General features: G+C 43.1%; 2 protein-coding genes and 2 long non-coding RNA genes across 5 annotated transcripts in view; 1 reads left to right on the forward strand and 3 right to left on the reverse strand.

Annotated features, from left to right (window-relative positions):
- Positions 1–2,681, reverse strand: part of STK38L (serine/threonine kinase 38 like) — a 53,975-nt gene extending 51,294 nt beyond the window's left edge. The window contains exon 1 of one of the 2 annotated variants that reach the window (XM_081023749.1): positions 2,657–2,681. The gene's annotated coding sequence lies outside the window, so the exon portion shown is untranslated. Of the gene's footprint in view, positions 1–2,148; positions 2,349–2,656 lie in introns of those variants that run through there. The other variant, XM_081023746.1, reaches the window with a different exon arrangement.
- Positions 2,682–8,744: 6,063 nt separating this feature from the next.
- LOC308486755 lies at positions 8,745–12,054 on the forward strand. Its single transcript, XR_013991272.1, has 2 exons — positions 8,745–10,716; positions 11,548–12,054. It is a non-coding gene; the product is annotated as an uncharacterized lncRNA (long non-coding RNA).
- A 1,383-nt stretch (positions 12,055–13,437) lies between these two features.
- On the reverse strand, positions 13,438–20,075 carry MED21 (mediator complex subunit 21). Its single transcript, XM_081023893.1, has 4 exons — positions 19,944–20,075; positions 19,456–19,570; positions 16,140–16,240; positions 13,438–14,851 (listed from the first exon to the last, which is right to left on the reverse strand). Exons 1-4 carry the CDS (start codon positions 19,983–19,985, stop codon positions 14,678–14,680), a joined length of 432 nt encoding a protein of 143 aa, XP_080880019.1. The 5' UTR covers positions 19,986–20,075; the 3' UTR covers positions 13,438–14,677.
- LOC308486785 lies at positions 15,373–16,133 on the reverse strand. Its single transcript, XR_013991307.1, has 2 exons — positions 16,008–16,133; positions 15,373–15,892 (listed from the first exon to the last, which is right to left on the reverse strand). It is a non-coding gene; the product is annotated as an uncharacterized lncRNA (long non-coding RNA).
- Positions 20,076–20,781: the final 706 nt, after the last annotated feature.

Below are 20,781 nucleotides of genomic sequence, written 5' to 3' on the forward strand. Positions count from 1 at the left end.
CTCATGAAAGTCAATAAAACTTCACTGACTTTTCAGCTAGTAAGTAGTCCAGTTGCAGTTAATCAAGAAATTAATGAAAATGGCAGTGAATGCAAAATAACCAGGAAAAGCTGTTAATGAGATTTACAGTGGTACCTCGGGTTACAGACGCTTCAGGTTACAGACGCTTCAGGTTACAGACTCCGCTAACCCAGAAATAGTACCTCAGGTTAAGAACTTTGCTTCAGGATGAGAACAGAAATGGCGTGGCGGCCAGAGGCCCCATTAGCTAAAGTGGTAACTCAGGTTAAAAACAGTTTCAGGTTAAGAACGGACCTCCAAAACGAATTAAATTTTTAACCCGAGGTACCACTGTATTTTTATTTCCTGCTCTTTCTTGTTATCTGAAGAGAAGCGAATCTATTTCACAATATATTCCACAGAACCCTATACTGTATACATGTAGCAGTGCATATATCCCTCTCCACTGAGATCCATTTACAGAAAGTGACTTGGCAGAACTGTCTGCAACACAGCAGGATAATTGGGAATTGAGATAAAGTAAAACACAGAAATAGACTTCAGACATGAACAAGCACAAAAGGAAACATGAGCTCAGCACATGCTTAATGACAATGAAATAGTTCTCCGCTAAGAGCATTTTAAGAATTAACTCCTAATAAAACAAACCTGCTAATCAAAAATACAGATTTTAATCTTGTTCACCAACTTCTTTGTTCTCATGTACCATTTTGTCTCATGTATGCACTTGAAAGGTTTGTTTTAACAAACTTGACTTTACAGTACTTCTTTAAAGCATCAGGCCTACAACCTAAACATTATCCTACTTTGTGTGCATACCTTTAGCTCTTTTTCCAAACCCATTTTAAAATGATACAGACCAAGCAGACCCTCGACTAACAAAACTACAAGTTTGATCAGGAAGTCAAGTTAACCTTTGTGTTATGCCCTTTGGACATTGCTTTATAGAACAGTCTATTTGTTTTAAAGCACGTTTCCCATCACTTCAAGTTTGGCTAACAATAGCATTTCAAATTTGGAAAAAATAAATAAAACTGAACATATCTGAACTAAGTATTATGCTTGTACTTACAAGCATGCTCTGTCATGCTTGTAAATCCTTATAAAAAGATGCCACATTATTGAATATATCTGACAGAATACGCAGGTCACAAAGGTGCCAACAGTAGGTTATGTAGCAAGAGGATGGGGAAAAGAAGAGACCAGTTTTACTGTTGAGCTCTCTTGGTAAAATATTTGGGAATCACAACCCAAAAAAGTATTCAGAGAAATCCTATGCATGCTTCCTTGGGAATAAGTTGCATGGGGCTCAGTCCCAAGTAAGCATGCATACAGCAGCAGTCTAAAACATGCCAACTTTTCAGAAAGAATGTAAACCTGCTAAAGTCACTGGCAAAATTGGGAACCCAGAGCATTTTGAGATCACAACTTGATCTGAATGCATACGCACACCTGAAATCCAAACCAACTGATGGCGCACATCCACAAGGGTGAAACTGAAGGTGACTTGGCACACGTGCCAATCTACGTTTGGAACAGAGGAGTTTCTGTGTGGAATCTTTGCTATGAATTCAGTGACAACCCCTTTGCCACATTAGCAAGGCTCTGAAACAGCCAACCAAATGAGCAAGTGGAAATCATTTCTCTCATACTGGGAAGCAGATCTGGGGCTTGCGACTGAGTCACAGCTTGTCCTTTAGCTGCCCCCACTTCTCAGGTGAAAAGGGGCACTTCTGAACCCCGTCACAGGCTGCGGGTAACAAGGCACCTCCTTTTTCCACTGTGCCCAATACACCCTACACTTGGGGAGGGGGCAGCAGGAGACAGAAAAATATAAAGTGGCCGCGTTGATATTACATGCATACACTCTCCCCTCTTTCTGGACTAATCTCTGCTCCTCTCTCGGCAGAAGCATCTGGCATTTCCCCCCAAGGTGATGGCTCTGGCCTCTGCCGAAGGTTCATGAGAAAGAAAGAGAGAAAGAGAGAGAGAGAGAGAAAGAGGGGGCTCGCCACCTGACCTCCTTGTAGGTGTGACAGTGCACCAAAGTGAACCAAGTCTCTCGCCCCCTCCCTCGGACGCGGGTGGGCTTCCCCGGCGCAGCCCTCCTTCCCCGTCCGCACTCACCGCGCCAAGCCTCCGCGCTCTCCGCAGCCCCGGCGCCCGCTGCCTCTAATGGAGGGAGGGAGGGAGGGAGGGAGGGAGGCAGCCCAGCGAGCAGGAGGGATCTCTCTGTTTACTAGCCCGTTCTCGCGAGAGGGTGGATCCCCTTGCCCGAGCGAGGGATGGGGCGCCGGGAGCCGCGGCCGATTGGCTTCTCGACGCGGCGGAGGCGCTCCCAGGGCCCAGGCGAGCGCACGTGCAGCTGGGGATCCCGGCGCGCAGGACTTGCTGGTGGGAGACCCGGAGAGCAGCGCCGCGGAGTCGGGAAGGGGCGGGATGGGGGCCGTGCGCGGGGCGCCCCGGAGGGGGGGGGGTGCGGCGCCCGCGCCAGGCTCTCTTGCGCCCCAGGCCAGGCTAACTGCGCGCGCGCAGACACGCACGTCCAAGCGGCTAACGTGGAACTGCCTGCTCTGTTTTCCGCGGAACCCGATTGCTGGGCGCAGAGCACCTTCTATTTTAAAGCCCCGCTGACATCATCTGTGGAAAGGCCAGAGCTTTCTCCTCCAGCGGGGCAGCCGAGACCAGCTGGACGCGGAAAGAGAACAAGGATTCCCCGCGTGACGCTGGCGAGCCCGGCTGGATGCTGCTGCTCTGTGAACTCTGCCAGCGCAGCAGATGGCAGGCAGGCAGGGAGGGGCGTGGAGGCGTCATTGGAATCTAGGGGGGAATGATGTGCAGTTTCTTGATCAGGCCCGCCCACCCAGCCCTCCGTTTTGGGGCGCTCCTGATTCAAAAAGTGCATCCGCTTACCTTGTTATGGGTTAGTGGGGGGCCAGATTTCCTCCTCTAGATTCTTGGCTGCTGGGGTCTTAATCGGAGCTTTGAGAATTAAGGTGAGCTGACAGGCTGAGCTTGTTGTTTTGCCAGAGGGGCGGAGGGAGATGATGGCCTTGCCATTAAACCATCGCAAGAGCCATCTACAAGACAAACGACCCTACCGGTAATCATGGGCATAGCGTGGGGGGGGCAACTGCCCCCCATCAAGAAAAGCAATAGGAATACTTAACTAACTGACCAATCACATCACTCCTGTTCCCCCTAACAAAAATCCTGGCTAGGCCCATGCTGGTAATGGAGGGGAAGGTTGCCCAGGCGAGAGGAGGAGGAAACTAGGCAGAACTGGTTGGAGGAGGATGCACTGAGAGACCAAGGGCCATGACTGACTTCTACTTTGGACCTTAGCTTGCTGAAGCAGTGAAAGGAGCAACGAAAGATACCCTTGGGGTTTAAGAAGCCAGGTGTAAATGTGTGTGAATAAACTATATTTCTAAAACACTGCAGACTGCACTATGCCTTGATTTCCCAATGGAAACACAACCCTGGATGAGCGTCTGGCTACCATTGGGCAGAAATTGACTTGTAAAAATATACTGAAAATTCTGCATGGACCTGAGTTACTCTTTCCTGTATAAAAAGAAGTCAGCAAATGATGCATTATTTGGTACTGTAAACATAAATTGTTAACCTGGATTGACTGGTTTTTTGACCCATTGGCCTCTTGCCAGGCTACTGGACTGGTTGCCAGAGATGTTGGAGTAAAACTGTTGTCATCTTCCTTTACGTGCTTTACCTGTGCAGGAGTTAGGGTCAGTCCCCAAAGTACTATTTCCGACACCTACGTAATGTTTGGGTTTATGTGCAAACATTTTCCTTGTCTAACCCAGTGCCTTCCAGCCGTCTTGGGCTACAACCCCCCCATCAGCCTGGAGGCACCATGTTGGCTGTTCCTGGTGTGGAGAGTCTGCAACGGCTGTTTTATATTTCCTTTACACAGACCTCTGTGGCTCCTTCATTCCCAGAACCCAGGCACAGAATCAGCCCATCATATTGGCTTGTGATCCAAGTACCCAAAGGAGCACTTCTCTCAAGATCAACCATCTTGGGCTCCACAGTTGGCTAGGGAGGCCCGGTTGGTGCCGATCCATGATAGGGCATTCTCAGTGGCAGTTACCCCGTTTTAGATTGCCCTCCCTGGTGTCACAGCACTGTCAGGCAAGGAATGTCCAGTGTGAGGAATTAACTCTTTATTGTCGAAAGTACACTTACAAGTTAGGGAAAGGCATGTCCATCTGTCCTGTGTCTCTCAGCTACTCCTAGGTGTGCACCCAATGAAGCAGTTGCCACAAGAGAGAGGCCCCATCCTGACCTCGGGTTATGTATCTTTTCCCCCTGAGCTGTGCGCAAGCAGGCAAAGACACCACCTGTGTGCAACTTGCTTCTGCTCCACCCTCTTCAATCCTCCTCTGGTCCTGGAAGACTGTGGAGCAGGAGAGGAGGGGGCAGGAGAAGGAGATGGGGAAGCCCTTGACTCTATGCCTGGGGTCAGCAACCTAAGGTCCATGGGGCACAAGCAGCCCACAGGGGTCATTTAACTGGCCCATGAGCCACCTCCAAACTGAGCCGCCCGCTCTGCGAGTCCCTGCGTGCTGTGCTAAACCGGCGCAGTGTGGGGACTCACTTCCGTGGCACCGAAAATTATGTCTGCGCAGACGTAGACGCCAAATATCGCGTCTGCACTGATGTAGAAGCTGGAAATCACAGGCACGCGCGCAATCTGGCCCACAGAGGGATCTCCCCTGGAGTGAACCAGCCCAGGTGAGGTAAACCTTGCCAACCCCTGCTCTATGCCAACCTATATCTCCCTCCTGCACCTGTTCTTGACTTTCCAATTCTTCTGCCTGACGCTTGTCTCCTGGAGGTTACAGATTCCCCCAGATCACTGATCCCTTTTTTCAACCCTGCTTCTCCCAGTCTCCACTCATTAGTGTCCAACCGATCCCTGACATCTGGTGAGGTGGCATCCGTCTGCTTTATGAATAACGCTAAGAAGGGATTTAAAAACATTCATGTTCACCCAAGCTGCAAGATACACTTCCAGCAACCTTCAGATTACATGCAACTCTCAGCTTATGTGGGGTCACATTCTGGAGATAGCGTGTAAAGCCAAAATTACCTGTAGTCAAAACACATTGGGTTCAATGGTGCCTGCCAAAGTCTTTTTTTCTGGGTGCCCGCTCCCTTAAATTTTTTTTTTGCCAAGCACATTAAGCTGAATATACACAAGTAAAATGTGTGTAAGTTGAGAGTTACCTGTATTAGATTTGGGGATGGGTGACTGCTGTTGAAAGTTTTTAGATGTTCTCAATGCTATTAAATGTTTTTATTTTATTGTTTTCCTGCGTTCATCCCCATCCCCAATGCCGAGGCTTCTTGGGACAACCAAGGGCTCTGCAAAGAAAACCTCAGTAATGGTGGACACCCTTCTCTGAAAGACAGCCTCCTTTCCACTACTTAGCTTCTGCAACTTTAATTCCAGTGGACCATTGGATGTGTGTTATGTGGTCATAACTGCCTTGCCACAAGGAGGATAAAAAGGCCTTTGGTGGTACTTGGACTTTGGCAAACTTGCAGAGGGCAATTATTTTTTCTACATCTAGAAATGATTTTTTCTACATCACAGGTGAAGCCCACTGATTTCAACGGGGTTTTACTTCTAAGCAAAAGTAACTATGATTTACAACCTATGAACCTTACCTGGTGAAATATAGACTTTCTTTTTTTCTATTCTTTAAATGGAATGGATCCTGCATCTTGCAGGCTACGATTAAAAACAGAATGCAAACTAGGGTCTGAGGTGTTAGCGGAGGGGTAGTGTGGGACAGGTCTGGTGGGGGACATGTTGTGCTTCTACTGGGGTAGTATGTCCCTGCCCTGCCCTAAGCTCTCACTTGTGGCTTCTAGAAGCTGCCAGCATGTGACAGCAGCCACACCCGGGAAACGGCTTTGACTGGCCGGCTAAATAAATAATACTTGCACAAATAATTACTGCAGTAGCTGGAAAAGCATGAAGCCCTTTATAGAGCTATTCCTGGTGCCTGCTGCCACTAACATTTTACATATTGCTTGTATTCTTCAGCTTTGCCTTTTGCCCCTTTTGCTTCATTTCTCAAGCACTGTGGTTAATTAATGTGATAAATTTCATTACTAAGCTAAGCAAGTTTAACAGTGCTGCCTAAAGTTTGGAAGCATGTGTGGTATAAAATATCTTTGATGTGAACAGGACGGGGCTCTCCCTATTTGCAGCACGAGTCGGGGAGTTAGTTGCCCATGCAGCGCTGTCTCGAGAATAAACAACCTTTGGATTTGCCTGGTCTTGGTGCCTGACTCCTTCTTCTCACAGAGCAATTCAGTGGCGTAGCGTGGGTTGTCAGCACCCGGGGCAAGGCAAGTAATTTGCGCCCCCTAACCCGTGGATTTGCGCCCCCTAACCCGTGGATTTGCGCCCCCTAACCCCCAGATGTTGCGCCCGGTGCGGCCGGCCCCCCCTGCACCCCCCACGCTACGCCACTGGAGCAATTGACTCCCTCTGGGGAAGATCCCTGGGGCAAATTTGTCCTACAGCGTGTTTGTTAATAACCCTCTTCCTTATTTTCTGCAGATGAGTATTCTGCTAATATGCAGCCATTGGTGCCAGTGGAGGATTCTGTGCATATTTAATAATATGCAATTATCAAAAAAGGTAGATGGGCTGTCATTTCAGGGGGGATTGTAATGATTTTGAGGTTGCAGGAATTCACAGAAAACGTCTTGTCCCCATTCTTGGATATATTTTATATTAAATTACAAAAACAACAGTATATATCTTAAGAACATGTTGTAGTTGGGAAGTTAATAACATATAGCAAGATTGACAGTATTTTTGATTGCTTATAACAATAAACATTCAGTGTTTAAAGCCAGTGAGCTAATGAAGCAGATGCTGCTGTAGGATAAAGTGTACGTAATCTGAAAGGTGGCCTGCCCCCTCTCTAAATGGATAGAATGAACACTTCAGGGCTAGACGCTGAAAGCTGTCTCCAAATGGGCTTAAAACTCATTGAGAATGTACAACCATACAAAATGAATTATTGAAATATTTGCATTTATTTACTAGGAGACAAGTCTTACATTAAAGCTTTGTGGTATATTGGCCACAGGGTATTTTGCAAGACTAAGCCACATCTGACCTGCTGAGTTCTGGTGGAAGAAAAATGATTTAGCTGAAATTCCCAGCTGCTTGCTTGATGCTGAAAAAGCCATGCTTCACTTGCTTTTAATAAATATTGGATTACCAGAAAAGTGCAAACAAAACTTTACCCGTTAGTGACCTTCCTTTGGTTCTCCCTGCCTTTGTCGGACTGTCATAGACAGAGCCCTTCTCCTAAAATGCAGAATTCTTCCCCTGTTCTTGTTTTCTATGGCAACCAATTTAAATCCTTCTGCTTCAAGATGTTCTTGGGATTTGTTAGGCTCAGAAACAAGATGGAGGGAATCTGAAATCAGGAACTGTTAAAATATTTTCGTCCTCCAAAACTATTTCCCTGTTGCTAGTTGATCAATAGATTCAAGAGCAGCACTATATAGTGATGAAGTAGTCATGTCCACCATGTGGTCCTTTTAGATCCTAGCTGACTGGCAACACAATAGGCCCAATGACTTCATTCTCTGATGACTGCTTCCCCTATTACTTATGGCTGTAACATACATTCCTAAGATGTCTGCTGGGTAGCATCAAGAATACCCCCGATTCTGTAATGTTCAAATGTGTCTCTATTTGTACTGTTCTTATGTCCAAAGGCCTTCACACAAAAGGCTCCCTCCTGGCTGGTTCCACACCGGTGCAGAATGAGGACCCACGTTCAGTGCCTGGCACCTCCAGATGGGGCCGCCCAAAACCCTGGAGCGCCACTCTCAGTCAGCATGTTAATGGTCTAATTCACACAGAAATGAAAAATGTGTATGTATTAATGGAAATGGAAAATGGCTAAAAACAAGTGTTTTTCTAAAGGACTCTGAGCTCCTGCTGAGTTAATGATTAACTTACTGTTGTTCTCTGGTAGCTAACAGGATCACGTGAGAAGGTATGGGGGTCGCAATTTCCATTTTGAAAGTGTAGCCTTATGAGGCTTTGCCCTCGGGTGGGAAAAATATTGCGCCTGGGAAAGGGAGATGGGAGTCAACAGACACTCAAGGAATAGTTTTCGGAGAAAAGGCTTTTATTTCTACCATCCATGAACTGGTAGAAGGAGCAAGTGTGATAAGTCACAAAAAGCATGCACGAAGTTCACAGTTATGTGCACAAGCATATATACCCCGGACCAGATCCCTCCTCCTTTCTCCTCCTTTTCCAGGAGTCCTGCCCCATGAGTTCCTCTGAGCATGAACAGAAAGCTGTCTTGGGACTCTTGGCACCCTTCCCAGGAAAGGGGAATGAGAGAGGTTCAGCATGTCGAAAGATGTTGCAGCCGAATGAGATAAGATTCGTTTCTCATGCCTGAGTATTCTTGGCAATTACAGAGGCTATTCATTAGCCTTTAAAAGTAGCATTTTGCCTTTGGAACAGTCATCTTGTGAGAATCCACAGAAAAGCTGTAGCTGTGGATTTTAGGAGAGAGAAAGGAATTTTGGACAGTTTTGAGGCCTGGGGTGATTATTGAAGCCTGGGGTGATTTCACAGACAGGATTTGGGTATCCTGTCCCTTCAAAAGGAGTTGCCTTTGAGTCTTCGCCCCAAATGGGAGTGAAGATGCAAATGGAGTTTTCTCTCTGAGTGGTACACAAAGAACAACACAAGTAAATGGCTCTCCTGACGGGAGATCAAACAGCCTGGAGGCTGGAAAGCAGACTGGAGAGAAAGACCTTTGCTTATAGGTCTGATTGGATCATTTCATATTTTGTAAGATGCTGAGCCTGTGTTGTATAGCACAAGATATTGCATGGATATTTTAATTTTTTTTATTCTGTTTTGAAGAAAGTTCTGCCAGCTAAAGTTTGAATATTTCTATGGGTCTGGACAATATTTCACTTCTAAAGGAGTCAGTTTTTATGCTTCCAGTCACTTCAAACTGCAATATTTAATATCTGCAACACAGCATCGGTAGTAGATGGATCAATGGTCTGACGTGGTAGAAGGCAATTTCTTATGTTCCAGAACTCCCCCCCCCCCCCCAAATATGGTAGTGGGTGCAGAATGCAGCTTCCAGAGAATCTTAAAAACAAACACACACAAGAAAGGGGGTGGGCTAGGCTCTCTGGCATGTTCCTGGTCATTCTCTGTTTCCATTCTCCTCCTCCTCCTCCTTTTTCCCTGACAGGGACTCAAGGCAGCTTACACGAAAATTTTATTTTGTTCCATTTATCTGTGGATCCCTTCCCTTGCACATGTTTTCTTTACAGCATTCCTGTGAGATAGGTGAGGTGCAGAGGTTGCCATTGGCTCAAGGTGATCAATATCAATGTATGACAAATATGAGGTATACGTGTGCTGTGAGATCCAATGCGAGAGAAGCTTCCTGATGCTGAGTAGGTTGTCTCTGTTTTCCTCAGAGAAACATTGGAGGGCAGATGATTTGGCTTTATAAGCGTGTGGAGGGTGGGATCTACATCTCTTATCAGTACAAGAGGTAAGAGCATCTTCTGTCTTTCTTTTAACAAATAAGAATAATACAAATAAAAATGTGTACCCTGCCCCTGAGACCATTATTTATCATAATTATCAAACTTTCCAAAATGTAACACTTCTTGAAATGGTTTAACCCTTTCTATTTTAACAATACAAATTCCACAAATATCTTCCCTTTCCCCCTTCTTTGATAGCATTGATCATTAATTGCTATATCCTATACTTCTTTATACCATTCTTCTATTTGATATCCACCTTGCTTTTTCCATTTCCTAGCTATAATAACCCTTGCCACTGCCAGCAAGTTTGTAAGTTAAGTCCTTCATAGTTTGGGTACAATTTAACCTTCTCAAACAATGCTATTTCTGGACTTTTGTTCAGCATTAAAAGGGCATCTCTTGAAGACCTTTTAATGTAAACAGATCTATGCAACTGTTTACAATTTTTATCAACCAGTCACTTTAGTCCTTTTTTGCTGGTTTTATATTTTATTATGTATACTGCCATGTTAAATTGTATTGAATTGGTGGTATATACCGTACTTTGATAGTCAAATAAAAGTATTTACATTATTAAAACTTCAGCTGTATTGTAGTTCCATTTTGCATATTTGTATAGAATCTCTACACATTTTGTATGTGGATTTGTAATATTTTGCAACAATGGCAACTCCATGGCTGTGAAATACTTGCAGTTATAAAGTCCATTAAGATGTCAAATCAACTGTATAACACCAGGATGGAAAGCTGAAAGCTTTTTTTAAATATTGAAAGTTCATCTGTTCATATTTGTGAGTGCTTAGAAAGTGAGCTATTTTCCTAATAATTAATAACAAATGTCCTGTTCCCAGGCTAATTAGTGTGCTTTTGTCTATACTGTACATAAACAGAGTTCATAGCAAAAGGTCAAAGGACTATGTTACTGTAAAGTCAGTCAATAAATGTGGTTAGTTAAATAAATGCTTGTTTTGCCTAGGAAGAAGAGGCTATTACCCTATTACAAGGGGTGACTTTAATGGAGGATAAAGACTGTGAGAAATGCAAACACACACCAGCTGCAGACACAACAGCCTGAGAGCAAGACAAATATAGGTAATTTCAGACAATGCTAGACAGCTGACATCTGTGGCTGAAAGAGTCGGCAAGCCCAAGGAAGCACGTCACTAGCTACCTTAATAAGTATTGAACAAATAAATGCCAGATGGGGCTTTGTGGTGGCAGATCTCACCTTAATGGATTTCCCAGACCAATGTAAGTGTTTCATGCTGTGTAAGCAACATTGGGAAAATTTAGTTTGCAGTGGAATAAATAGAACAAAGTGAAAAAGCCTGTAGTAGATGCCCTACAATTAGAAATAATTTGATTATATTTAGTGATCACATAAAGCTTCCATTAATAGTATGAGATGCCGCCATCTTCAAGAATCAATGAGCTGAGGGCTTAGCAGGTTTGAAACAGCATTTCAGAATTGACTTCAAAAACAGAGGGGAAAGTTTGGGTGAAGAAGTATGATGTGCAGAATCATTCCTTCCCCTTTCCAGCTCTTAAAAGTGTATAAAATAACCTTTTCAAACAGCCCTTCAATCAAAGAATAATAGAATTGTAGCGTTGGAAGGGACCCCAAGTCCAGCCCCCTGCAGTGCAGGAAACTCAACTGAATGCCACTTATCTAAAATATCTCTAGGGGTACATGTAAAGGCACATCTTGCTCCATCAAATTATGGATGGAATATAGATAATAGTTTCCACCATATAGTATATTATATATCCCAAAGAGATGCAGGAAAATTTCCAATGAAGAAGACTTTTTAAAACTGCATAAATCTATTTAACGGGAAATATATCATAGTGGTCTCAAAATGGCTAAAGTGGAGGGGACTAGACAAGAAGGTCACAAATACTGGAGGAAAAAATGTCTTATAGTTTCATTCATCTGCCTTGAAATGAATGGAAGCTCTGAAGGAGCTGGGTACGTTTGGACTGGAAAAGAGGAGACTGAGAGGAGATAGAATAGCCATCTTAAAATGTCTCAAGGGCTGGCACATGGAAAAGAGAACAAGCTGGTTTTCTCTTGGTCTGGAGAGCAGGGCTCAAACCAATGGCTTCAAGCTACAAGAAAGGAGATTCTGATGAAACATCAAGAAGGATTTTCTGACAGTAAGAACAGTTCAACAGTGAAATGGACTCCCTTGAAAGGGACTCTCCTTCCTTGGAGGTTTTTAAGGAGAGGTTGGGCGGCCATCCATCATGGATGCTTTAGCATTGCAGCGGGTTGGACTAGATGACCCTGTCACCTGTGGAGAAATACGTTGGACAGTGAAATGCAGCTTTAATGGACCTATACCACCCTCTGCATAATTGCATTTCTCTTTATGGTTCACAGGATTGTACTATTCCTTTTCATATTTCCTTTATTGAAAATAAAATAATTTTGATAAATGCAACAATACTTTGATTTTTAAAGTACCATTGATGAACACCACTGATAAGCTATGACACACAAGAATTGCAAGTATTTTGTGTCCCTTTTAATTAAAGACTGCAAAATAGCACCACTGATCTACACCAGAAAGGCCCTCACCATAAAAGAGTTGATGGTCATTGAACTGAATTAAGAGCTGCATGTTGTTCTTTACATTCAAGTTTCAGGTTCTCCCAAGCCCTCCTTAGTAGTCTGCCTGGTTCTGCTTATAGATCCAACATGTTTCAGATCCTAACTGGTCATACTTCAGGGAAATCTAAAATCTTTAAAAATAAAAATACCGTACATAAATAAACGGTATACATCCTCTGCTATACCCTGTATTCCATTCTGTATCCAATTATGAAAGAGGAAAAAAATGGTTAAAAAGTGAAAAGATAGCAAAACATTTGTATCTACTAGACTTGAGAGAACTATTCTGATGATGAACGAACAGGGACCCCTAGGAATTGTTTCCAGGAAAGGGACATAGACAAGGGCTTACACTAATTAGTACCCAAGAAAGTCCAGGCAATATAAATCAGTGCTAGTGCCTATATTTGCATTCTCTTGAACAATGGATGCTGTCAACCATGTGTAGTATTTTCTAGCACAAACGCTGAACCTTGATTTCATTCTTCATTTTCTAATATCAAAGTGAATGGGACGGTCCAGTACTAGAGTAGCTGAGAAGGAAGATCCACATTTCTTCAAGCAACTGTTTTAAATATTCAGGAATCCTCACCATTTATTCCCTGAATATCAGTAATATTAAATCTGGCACAAAGATTATGGTCTGATAGTTCAACAAAACCTGTACAACATGCATATAAAGCCCAGGCAATGCTGTCTTTTGTTGTCAGCGAAAAGGATCTTCATAGTGCCCAAGATGAAATGGCTGGCAATCGGAGGGCAACACCTCATTTATGTAACTTCCTCCCCACAGACCCATCTAGCAACTACTTTTCTATCTTTTGACACGTACGCGTGTGTGTGTGTTTTCCTAGCCCTTTTTAGGGTCTGAGTTTTATTGTTTTAATCTGCTTTTAGTATATTTGTAATTCTGATTTTGTACGGTTTATGAGTTTTCTTAATAAGCGGACATGAAAAAATTAGTTGGTGTACAAAATATTGTAAAAAGCACTTGAGTTTGTTTTTTAATTTTTACATTTACATAATTGACAGTAGAATAAAAAGAAATTTAAAAGTAGGTTTGATTTCTAATCAAATATCAGGATGATATGAGGGCAATTTAGCTAGTTTCTAATATTACAACACAAAGAAAAGCAGTAGGGTAAAATTGTGTGTGTGAGTGTGTGTGTGTGAGAGACAATATAGATATAAACAAACTATTTGAAGACAAAAATTAATTTTTATTTGTCTGCACATGTTTGACATTAAAGTGTTGACCTGTCATATTCAGCTATGCTTCATTTATGCAAATTGTCTAAATTCTAACTTTGGATACCATCAAGACTGAGCTTCCAATAAAAAACGACAGCTCACCTTTGTTTGAATCAGTTGATTTAGCCCAAGCTGTGTCCCATGTGGAACAGGCATGCAAACCTCTAATTCTTCCATACCTTCTCCCCTTCCCCTTCCACACCAAAGCAGACCATCCAATTATATCCGTAGCAGTGTATACAGCAGGGATGTGGAACCTATTGCCCTGCAGATGCTGCTGGACTACAACTCCAATAATCCACTGCCCATGTTGGCTGCAGCTAATGGGAGTTGTAGTCCAACAATGTCTGGAGGGCCAGAGGTTTCCCACCCCAATGTACAGTGATCATGCATACCTACATGCGGATGTCTATAAGCTGTTCAACAGCTGGACAGTACCCAGATCTCCCACAAGAAATAAAAACCAAGCTCTTGCTATCCATTGCAAATCTGTACTGGAAAAACTAGAGGATTTTCTTTAGTCCGCTAGTCAATAGAAAAATAATAATAAACATTAGGAGCAAGTTAAAGACCATGGCTTAGTGACAGTCGTACCTTAGTTGTCAAACGCCCTAGAACTCAGACATTTTGGCTCCCGAATGATCGAAACCTGGAAGTGACTGTTCCGACTGTCAAACATTCTTTTGGAAGCCGAACGTCCAACGGGGCTTCTGCAGCTTCCAAATGGCTGTAGGAGCTTCCTGCAGCCAACCAGAAGCCGCGATTTGGAAGTTGAATGCTCTGGAAGTCGAAAGGACAATTCCATGCAATAAAACACCGTGTGCCAGTATGCATGCCTGGGGCATTTAATTCATTATGACTTCACAAGGTTGCCTGTCAAATGAAATCAGACATTCTGATTTAACAAACATTAACAAACAAAGCACAGGGCTTTGGGCATAAGGAACATATTAAAAATTAAAAGTTTGGCAACTCTCAATTTGTGATTACTTCCTGCTAGTGCAATACCTTACAAAAGACTGAATATCTTGTCAACACGGAGATGTTTTCCCAGAAGCACAACACCAAACGTCCTTCCGCAGGATTAAGGCTCAACAGTAATGTACAACTTTTTTTAAAAAAAGTCCTCCCCTCCCCACCTTCTCAAGAAGTTCAAATTTTATGGTCAAGTCCCAACACCTCTGGTGGTTAATCTGGAGCAGGTTGACTATGACTGCCACTTCTTGTCTTCAGCTGTGATTGAGCAATGTCAGCTAAAGCATTCTGTATCTTCTCCAAAAGCATATCCCCACGATAAACCACCTCTTCAAGACGTGCAGCTGCCTCGTGATTCTCTTCCTCCAAGCGATGCAAACTGGCAGCCTATACATTTGGGAAAAATAGAAACGCCGACAGCACATCTGTTTAGTGCTTTAAAATTGAAGAGGATTGACTCTTGCGGGGGGGGGGGGGAGGAGGAGGTAAGAGTCATTTCTGGGACCCTCTTATTTTTAGCCTGTGAATAGTTGGTGTCTTATAACACTTTGTAATACTGCATGTTATTACGCATTTCAGTAACACAGAACCTAAAAAGTCTAATACTGTACAGTTTCATTTACTGGAGATAACTCTCTTAATGACTTCGCAGAAGTGGAAGAGCACATGCTTTGCATCCAAAAGTCCCTCCAGGGCTGTGAAAACACCACCACCTGAAACCCTGCAGAGTTACTACCAGTCTGTGTTGACAATACTAAACGAGATGGACCAATGGCCTGACTTGGTACGCACCAGCTTCCTATATGCTGACACCCCCTCAAGCACTCAAAAGTGGACTTCTTATTTAATTTAAATTTTTATCTTCCCTATCCAAAGAGCCCAGGGCATCAAACAACCATGTAGCAAAATAGAATTAAATACATTTTTAATGTTTAAAAATAGATATAAAATGTTGTTTTTAAAAAACAGGTATATACCCCACAGCTAATAATTTCTAAGTTATCAAGAACTGTATTTAAGATAGATTAAGCTTTTTAATGGTCACAGCAGGAACTAAGCCAGTCTTCAGTTCTTGGGCAAGCTACCAGAACATAGCAACCTCTCAACTCCAGGTTTGGTCCATTTTCATATAGTTATAGCCCAAGTTATAGAACAAAAACAACCTTGATTGTTCTAAGTGCATTGTCTACATCAATCAGGAGTTGGTGTTTCTGCTGGATCTGCAGAGGTTTGATATCATAAAATTGGGTACACTTCTGGACTAACAGGCTGAAATGGGGCTTTGGCACCACAAATCATTCTGGGAAGTGCAGTTCCAGAAGGGTGTTCTGGAAGACACGTTTCGGTCAATGGTTCCCTACAGAGATCACCACCCCCACCAAAGAAAATGCTGCCTGACATTTACATAAGAGGTGATAAAACATACTTCTCCAGATGCTGGACTTCCGCTCCCATCAGCCCCAGCCAGCACTGCCAACAGTCAGGAATGGTGGGAGTTTGAGTCCTGCAGCATCTGGAGGGCCACAGGTTCTCCGCCCCTTACTTAAGAGTGTACAGCATTAGCAGTTATTATGGACTTCTCTGTGCCAGTCATGGTTATTTCATATTCTTAGCATCCAATAGTAAACAAAAGCAGTATTACACAAAGCATGAGCCATTTAAATTTCCTTTTTACTTGTAATGTGGCTGTTGATTCTTCACTGGGCAAGGAATCTATTAATACGTCAATATCCTTGGCAGTTCTTGCAATCAATGCAGCAAACAGCTGGGCATATTCTGTAGAAGCAACAACATGGACACCATCTTTATAATTATTGCAGAAGATCAAGTTGTTCAAGTCATAGTTTAAAATTTCAAGATGCACAATAATATTTACTGTATAATGACAGATATTTTTTATTATTTTACTTGTTTTCTTCAAATTTTTACAATAACTACTGCAAAGATTTACTGTACAGCACATGGGAATGGAGTACAGAAAGTCTAAAACAACACATTTCCCTACAGAGTGCAAATAAGTTGGATCTAGTGTTGGTTTTGCCTAAGCAGAAAGCACTTTGTTCATGCAAGGCAGGGCACCTGATTTTCAACAATCCCACTGCCTGTACTGGAATGCGGCAGCAAGACTGGTGACTGGGAGTGGCTGCCGGGATCATATAACATTGGTCCAAAAGGATCTTCACTGGCTCCCAGTATGTTTTCGAACACAATTCAAAGTGTTGGTACTGACGTTTAAAGCCCTAAATGGCCTTGGCCCAGTATACCTGAAGGAGCGGCTCCACCCCCATTATTCAGCCCAGACACTGTCCTCCTCCTCTGAGGGTCTTCTGGTGGTTCCCTCACTGCGAGAAGCGAAGTTAGAGGGAACCAAGAGGAGAGCCTTCTTGGTAGTGGCACCCACCTTATAGAACGCCCTCTCTTCAGATGTTAAGGAGATAAAGAACTACATAACATTTAGAAGACATCTGAAGGTATTGGGAAGTTTTTAATGTTTGATGTTTTACTATGCTGTAAGCTACCCAGTGACTGGGGAAACCCAGCCAGATGAACAGGGTATAAATAAAATTATTAATTATTATTATTATTACTACTATAATTATTATTATCCATTACAGAGGGTCCCCTAACACAGGATGAAACGGTGAAATCTGCTATGATTAAATGGGCACAAGATGTTGGACATAACATAATGATGGCTGACTGGGAACAGTTATGGACCACAGGTATGAAGTTTACGGCATGCAATGCCTTAAGAGAGAATATTATGAAAATGATATACAGGTGGTACATGACCCCAGTCAAGCTTGCAAAAATCTATCATTTGACCGATAATAAATGTTGGAAATGTAAAGAAACTGAAGGTACATTCTTTCACCTTTGGTGGACGTGCCCAAGGATTAAGGCTTTCTGGGAAATGATATATAATGAAATGAAAAAGGTACTTAAATATACCTTCTTGAAGAAACCAGAGGCCTTTCTCCTGGGCATAGTCGGCCAATTGGTGCTAAAGAAGGATAGAACTTTTTTTATGTATGCCACAACAGCAGCAAGAATACTTATCGCAAAATATTGGAAGACACAAGATCTACCCACACTGGAAGAATGGCAGATGAAGGTGATGGACTATATGGAACTGGCGGAAATGACTGGCAGAATCCGAGACCAGGGAGAAGAGTTGGTGGAAGAAGATTGGAAGAAATTTAAAAGCTATTTACAGAAATACTGTAAAATTAATGAATGTTAGAATGATGTTGGATAGAAGTTAAGTGGTTTTTAGCAGCAATGTTATAAAGGAATATGTAAAAATGGATTGTTAACAGGTGATAATTTAAAGTTATAATATATCAAGATAAAAGATTAAGATAAAATTAAAGAGGGAAAGGAATTGCTGAACTAACTAATTGAACTGGAATACAAAAAAGGGAGGTGTGAGGAGGTCAGGGAAACAAGCAAATGAAAGATAAGATATGGAAAGATTGATTTGTTTTTAACTGTTTTTACTTTGTATTTTTACTTTTGTTCTATTTTTTTTCTTTTACTTTTTTCTCTTATTTTTGTAATATGTTGAAGCTCTAATAAATATCTTATAAAACAAAACAAAACAGAGGGTCCCCTAACACTTGGGAGAAGCTTTGCTGTGGGAGACTGGAGACTTAAGGGGTGGGGGTGTGGATGGGATCAGTAATAAGTGCTCCAACCTGCATGAGTGGAAGTGTCTTCTCGATGCGGAGGTGTACCTAGGCTCTCATGCACCCTTGGCAAAAAGCTGTATCAGCATCTCCAACCAGAAACTCAAGAAGTTTGCTTTTGTTGTCTTAAGTGTCCTACCAGTGGACGGCAGGGGAAGCTCACAGCTACTCCGAGCCAGAGTGGAGAAGTACATTTTTTTGCACCCACTTGGGCCTGTGCCATGGGATAACCTGGCCAATCCCTAGGTATGCCCCTGCTACTATGGCAAAGCCTCCACAGGATAGGTTCTATTATGTGAGTAGTCCATTAACGAACAGGAAACAATATTATGAGATGTGAGCATTGCAATGACCATATAAGCTTCACAGCACAATCCCTTTGCATATTTACCGGTACTTAAAAATAAGTTCTACAATGTTCAGTGTAGCTTACTCACACCATCTCCAGGCTGCAATCCTAAACACGCTTACTAGGTAGTAAGGCCCATTCAACATGGTGAGACTTGTAAGAATCACAGAACTGGAAGGGACCCCAAAGAGTTCTCTAGTCCAATCTCCTGCAATGCAGGAATCTCATAGAATAGGTTAAAACAAGCATAGAACAGGTTAAATGACCTTACTATGTAAGTGACAATATACAAATACCAGAGTTTCACAGATTTAGTTTGCTATAAGATGCTTCACATCTGAGCAATTGGAGGCAGGGCAGTAGCATCACTATAAGTCAGAAAAGTGGTATATTCCTGCAGTCCAAGTCCACAGGCTGTCCAACTTATAGCCACAAGAATCCCTCCTTATAGAAGGCAAACAAAACCTTATGGTCGTATGACTATGTCTTATAGGTTCATTCAATGTTTACTTGGAGGAATTACTCATGGACAATTAAACTGAGGCAAAAGTTAGCGGCCTCTCTTACATCAGTTGCAGAGAACCTTGAGCCCTCTAGATTTTGGTAAACTATCAGCTCCCATCATCCCTGGCCATGTTGGAGTTCAGCCACCTCTGGAGGGGGAAGAGGGTCCCACACCTGCTTCACACACTTGTACATCCTACAAATAATCCCTGCCAATTCATTATTGATTAAAAAGCTGTTAAGGAAGAAACTCACATACATTTACTTTATTAAAAAGTAAAGGACAAATACTGGTTTTCATTGTTCTTGTTGCATCTGTTTATTTTACAAAACCAGTAAGACATTTTTAAAAAGAACAGTTCAGAATTAAAAAGAGATTCCCATTTTACATTACAGTGCATTATTTTACTTTTCTCTCCCTGAAGAGTATTACAGGGAAGTTTACTTGCCTTCTGTAGGATTAGTAGGCTGATCCTTGTTTATTGCCGTTTGAATATTGGTGAAGGAAGCGGGTGGGGCGCACTGCTGCAATACTCCAATCGCATTACAAAACTGATCTGCAAGCTGTTGACAAATACAAAATACACGAAGCATCAGCCGTCACTGTTCGGCCCCTTTTTGTGCCCAGGCTCTTTCCCTGACTCACAAGCTTGGACCTTACTAATGTTTTTATGACCCTCTTTCTACTGCTTTGCCCCTGCGTTTTTGCACACTGCTTAGGGGTTTTAACTAATAAGCTCTTCCAGAAAGGCTTTTACATTAAAATAATAATAATAATAACACGTTCAGCTGAGGAACTTGCAGCATCACAATAAGTATACGGTCCTTCTTACGCGCAGCCACGGGCTCCCTCCCTCCCGCTCCTCTTTTTAAGGGGCCCGGGGATGTTCCGCTCAAGGCCCGAGCCCCGTCCCGGGCGGAACGCGGCCTCCCTCACCGAGTTCACCGCGTCCTGCAGCTGCGTGAGGCGGTCCGCCATTGCGCGCCAGTCCGGGCATCCAGAGGCGGCGCCCTCTTCCTCCGCCCCTCATTGGGCGCAGCCAATGTCGCAGCCAATGGACGGAGCAGGAGCGGGGAGGCGGGCTTTGAGGTTGCCAGGGCGACGCCTCGGAAGCGTTCCCCTTTTGGTCCGACTCGCTGCCGGTGCCATAGCGGAAAAACACCAACCAAACCCCGGCGAGAGTCTCGTCTCTGCGGCAGCGAGATCCGTTTCGTGGTCCGCCCTCTGTCGGAGAGGAGGAGGCGCTGCCGCTCTCATTTTGAGAAAGGAAAAAGGGGGAAAGACTAGCAAATTGTAGCTTGAGAGTTTTGGCTGCGTATGGTACACATGGCAGCAGAATAGTAAACGGTGAGGTCAGAGGAAAATGAAAGTAATACGTTATTAGCAGTGAAATACACTAAGTTGAGGCAGTGGCCATGGGCAAAGCAGTGTTGGCGATGGCATACATGTTTATTTTATTGATTTAATGAAATTTATATACTGCTTGATTGCAGTAAAACCACTAAGCTATTTATGATAAATATTAAAAGCATCGATAAAAACAGTTAAAGGTCATTAAAACCAACAGTGAAAACTATCAAGGCACATCAGCACCTACATGATAGGCTTTCCGAAACAAAAATGTTTTCAAGCAGACACTGAAAGGAGTACAGAAATCAATAGGCAGGAAGTTCCAAAGTTTAGGTGTCACCACATTAAGAGATTTTGTTACAACTGTGGAAAGTGATGTTCTCGTTTTGTATTTTCCTGCTGTGAATCTCCCTGGGATCGTTGG

The sequence above is a fragment of the Podarcis pityusensis genome, assembly GCF_964106645.2.
Source record: "Podarcis pityusensis genome assembly, chromosome: 10".
Taxonomy (NCBI): domain Eukaryota; kingdom Metazoa; phylum Chordata; class Lepidosauria; order Squamata; family Lacertidae; genus Podarcis; species Podarcis pityusensis.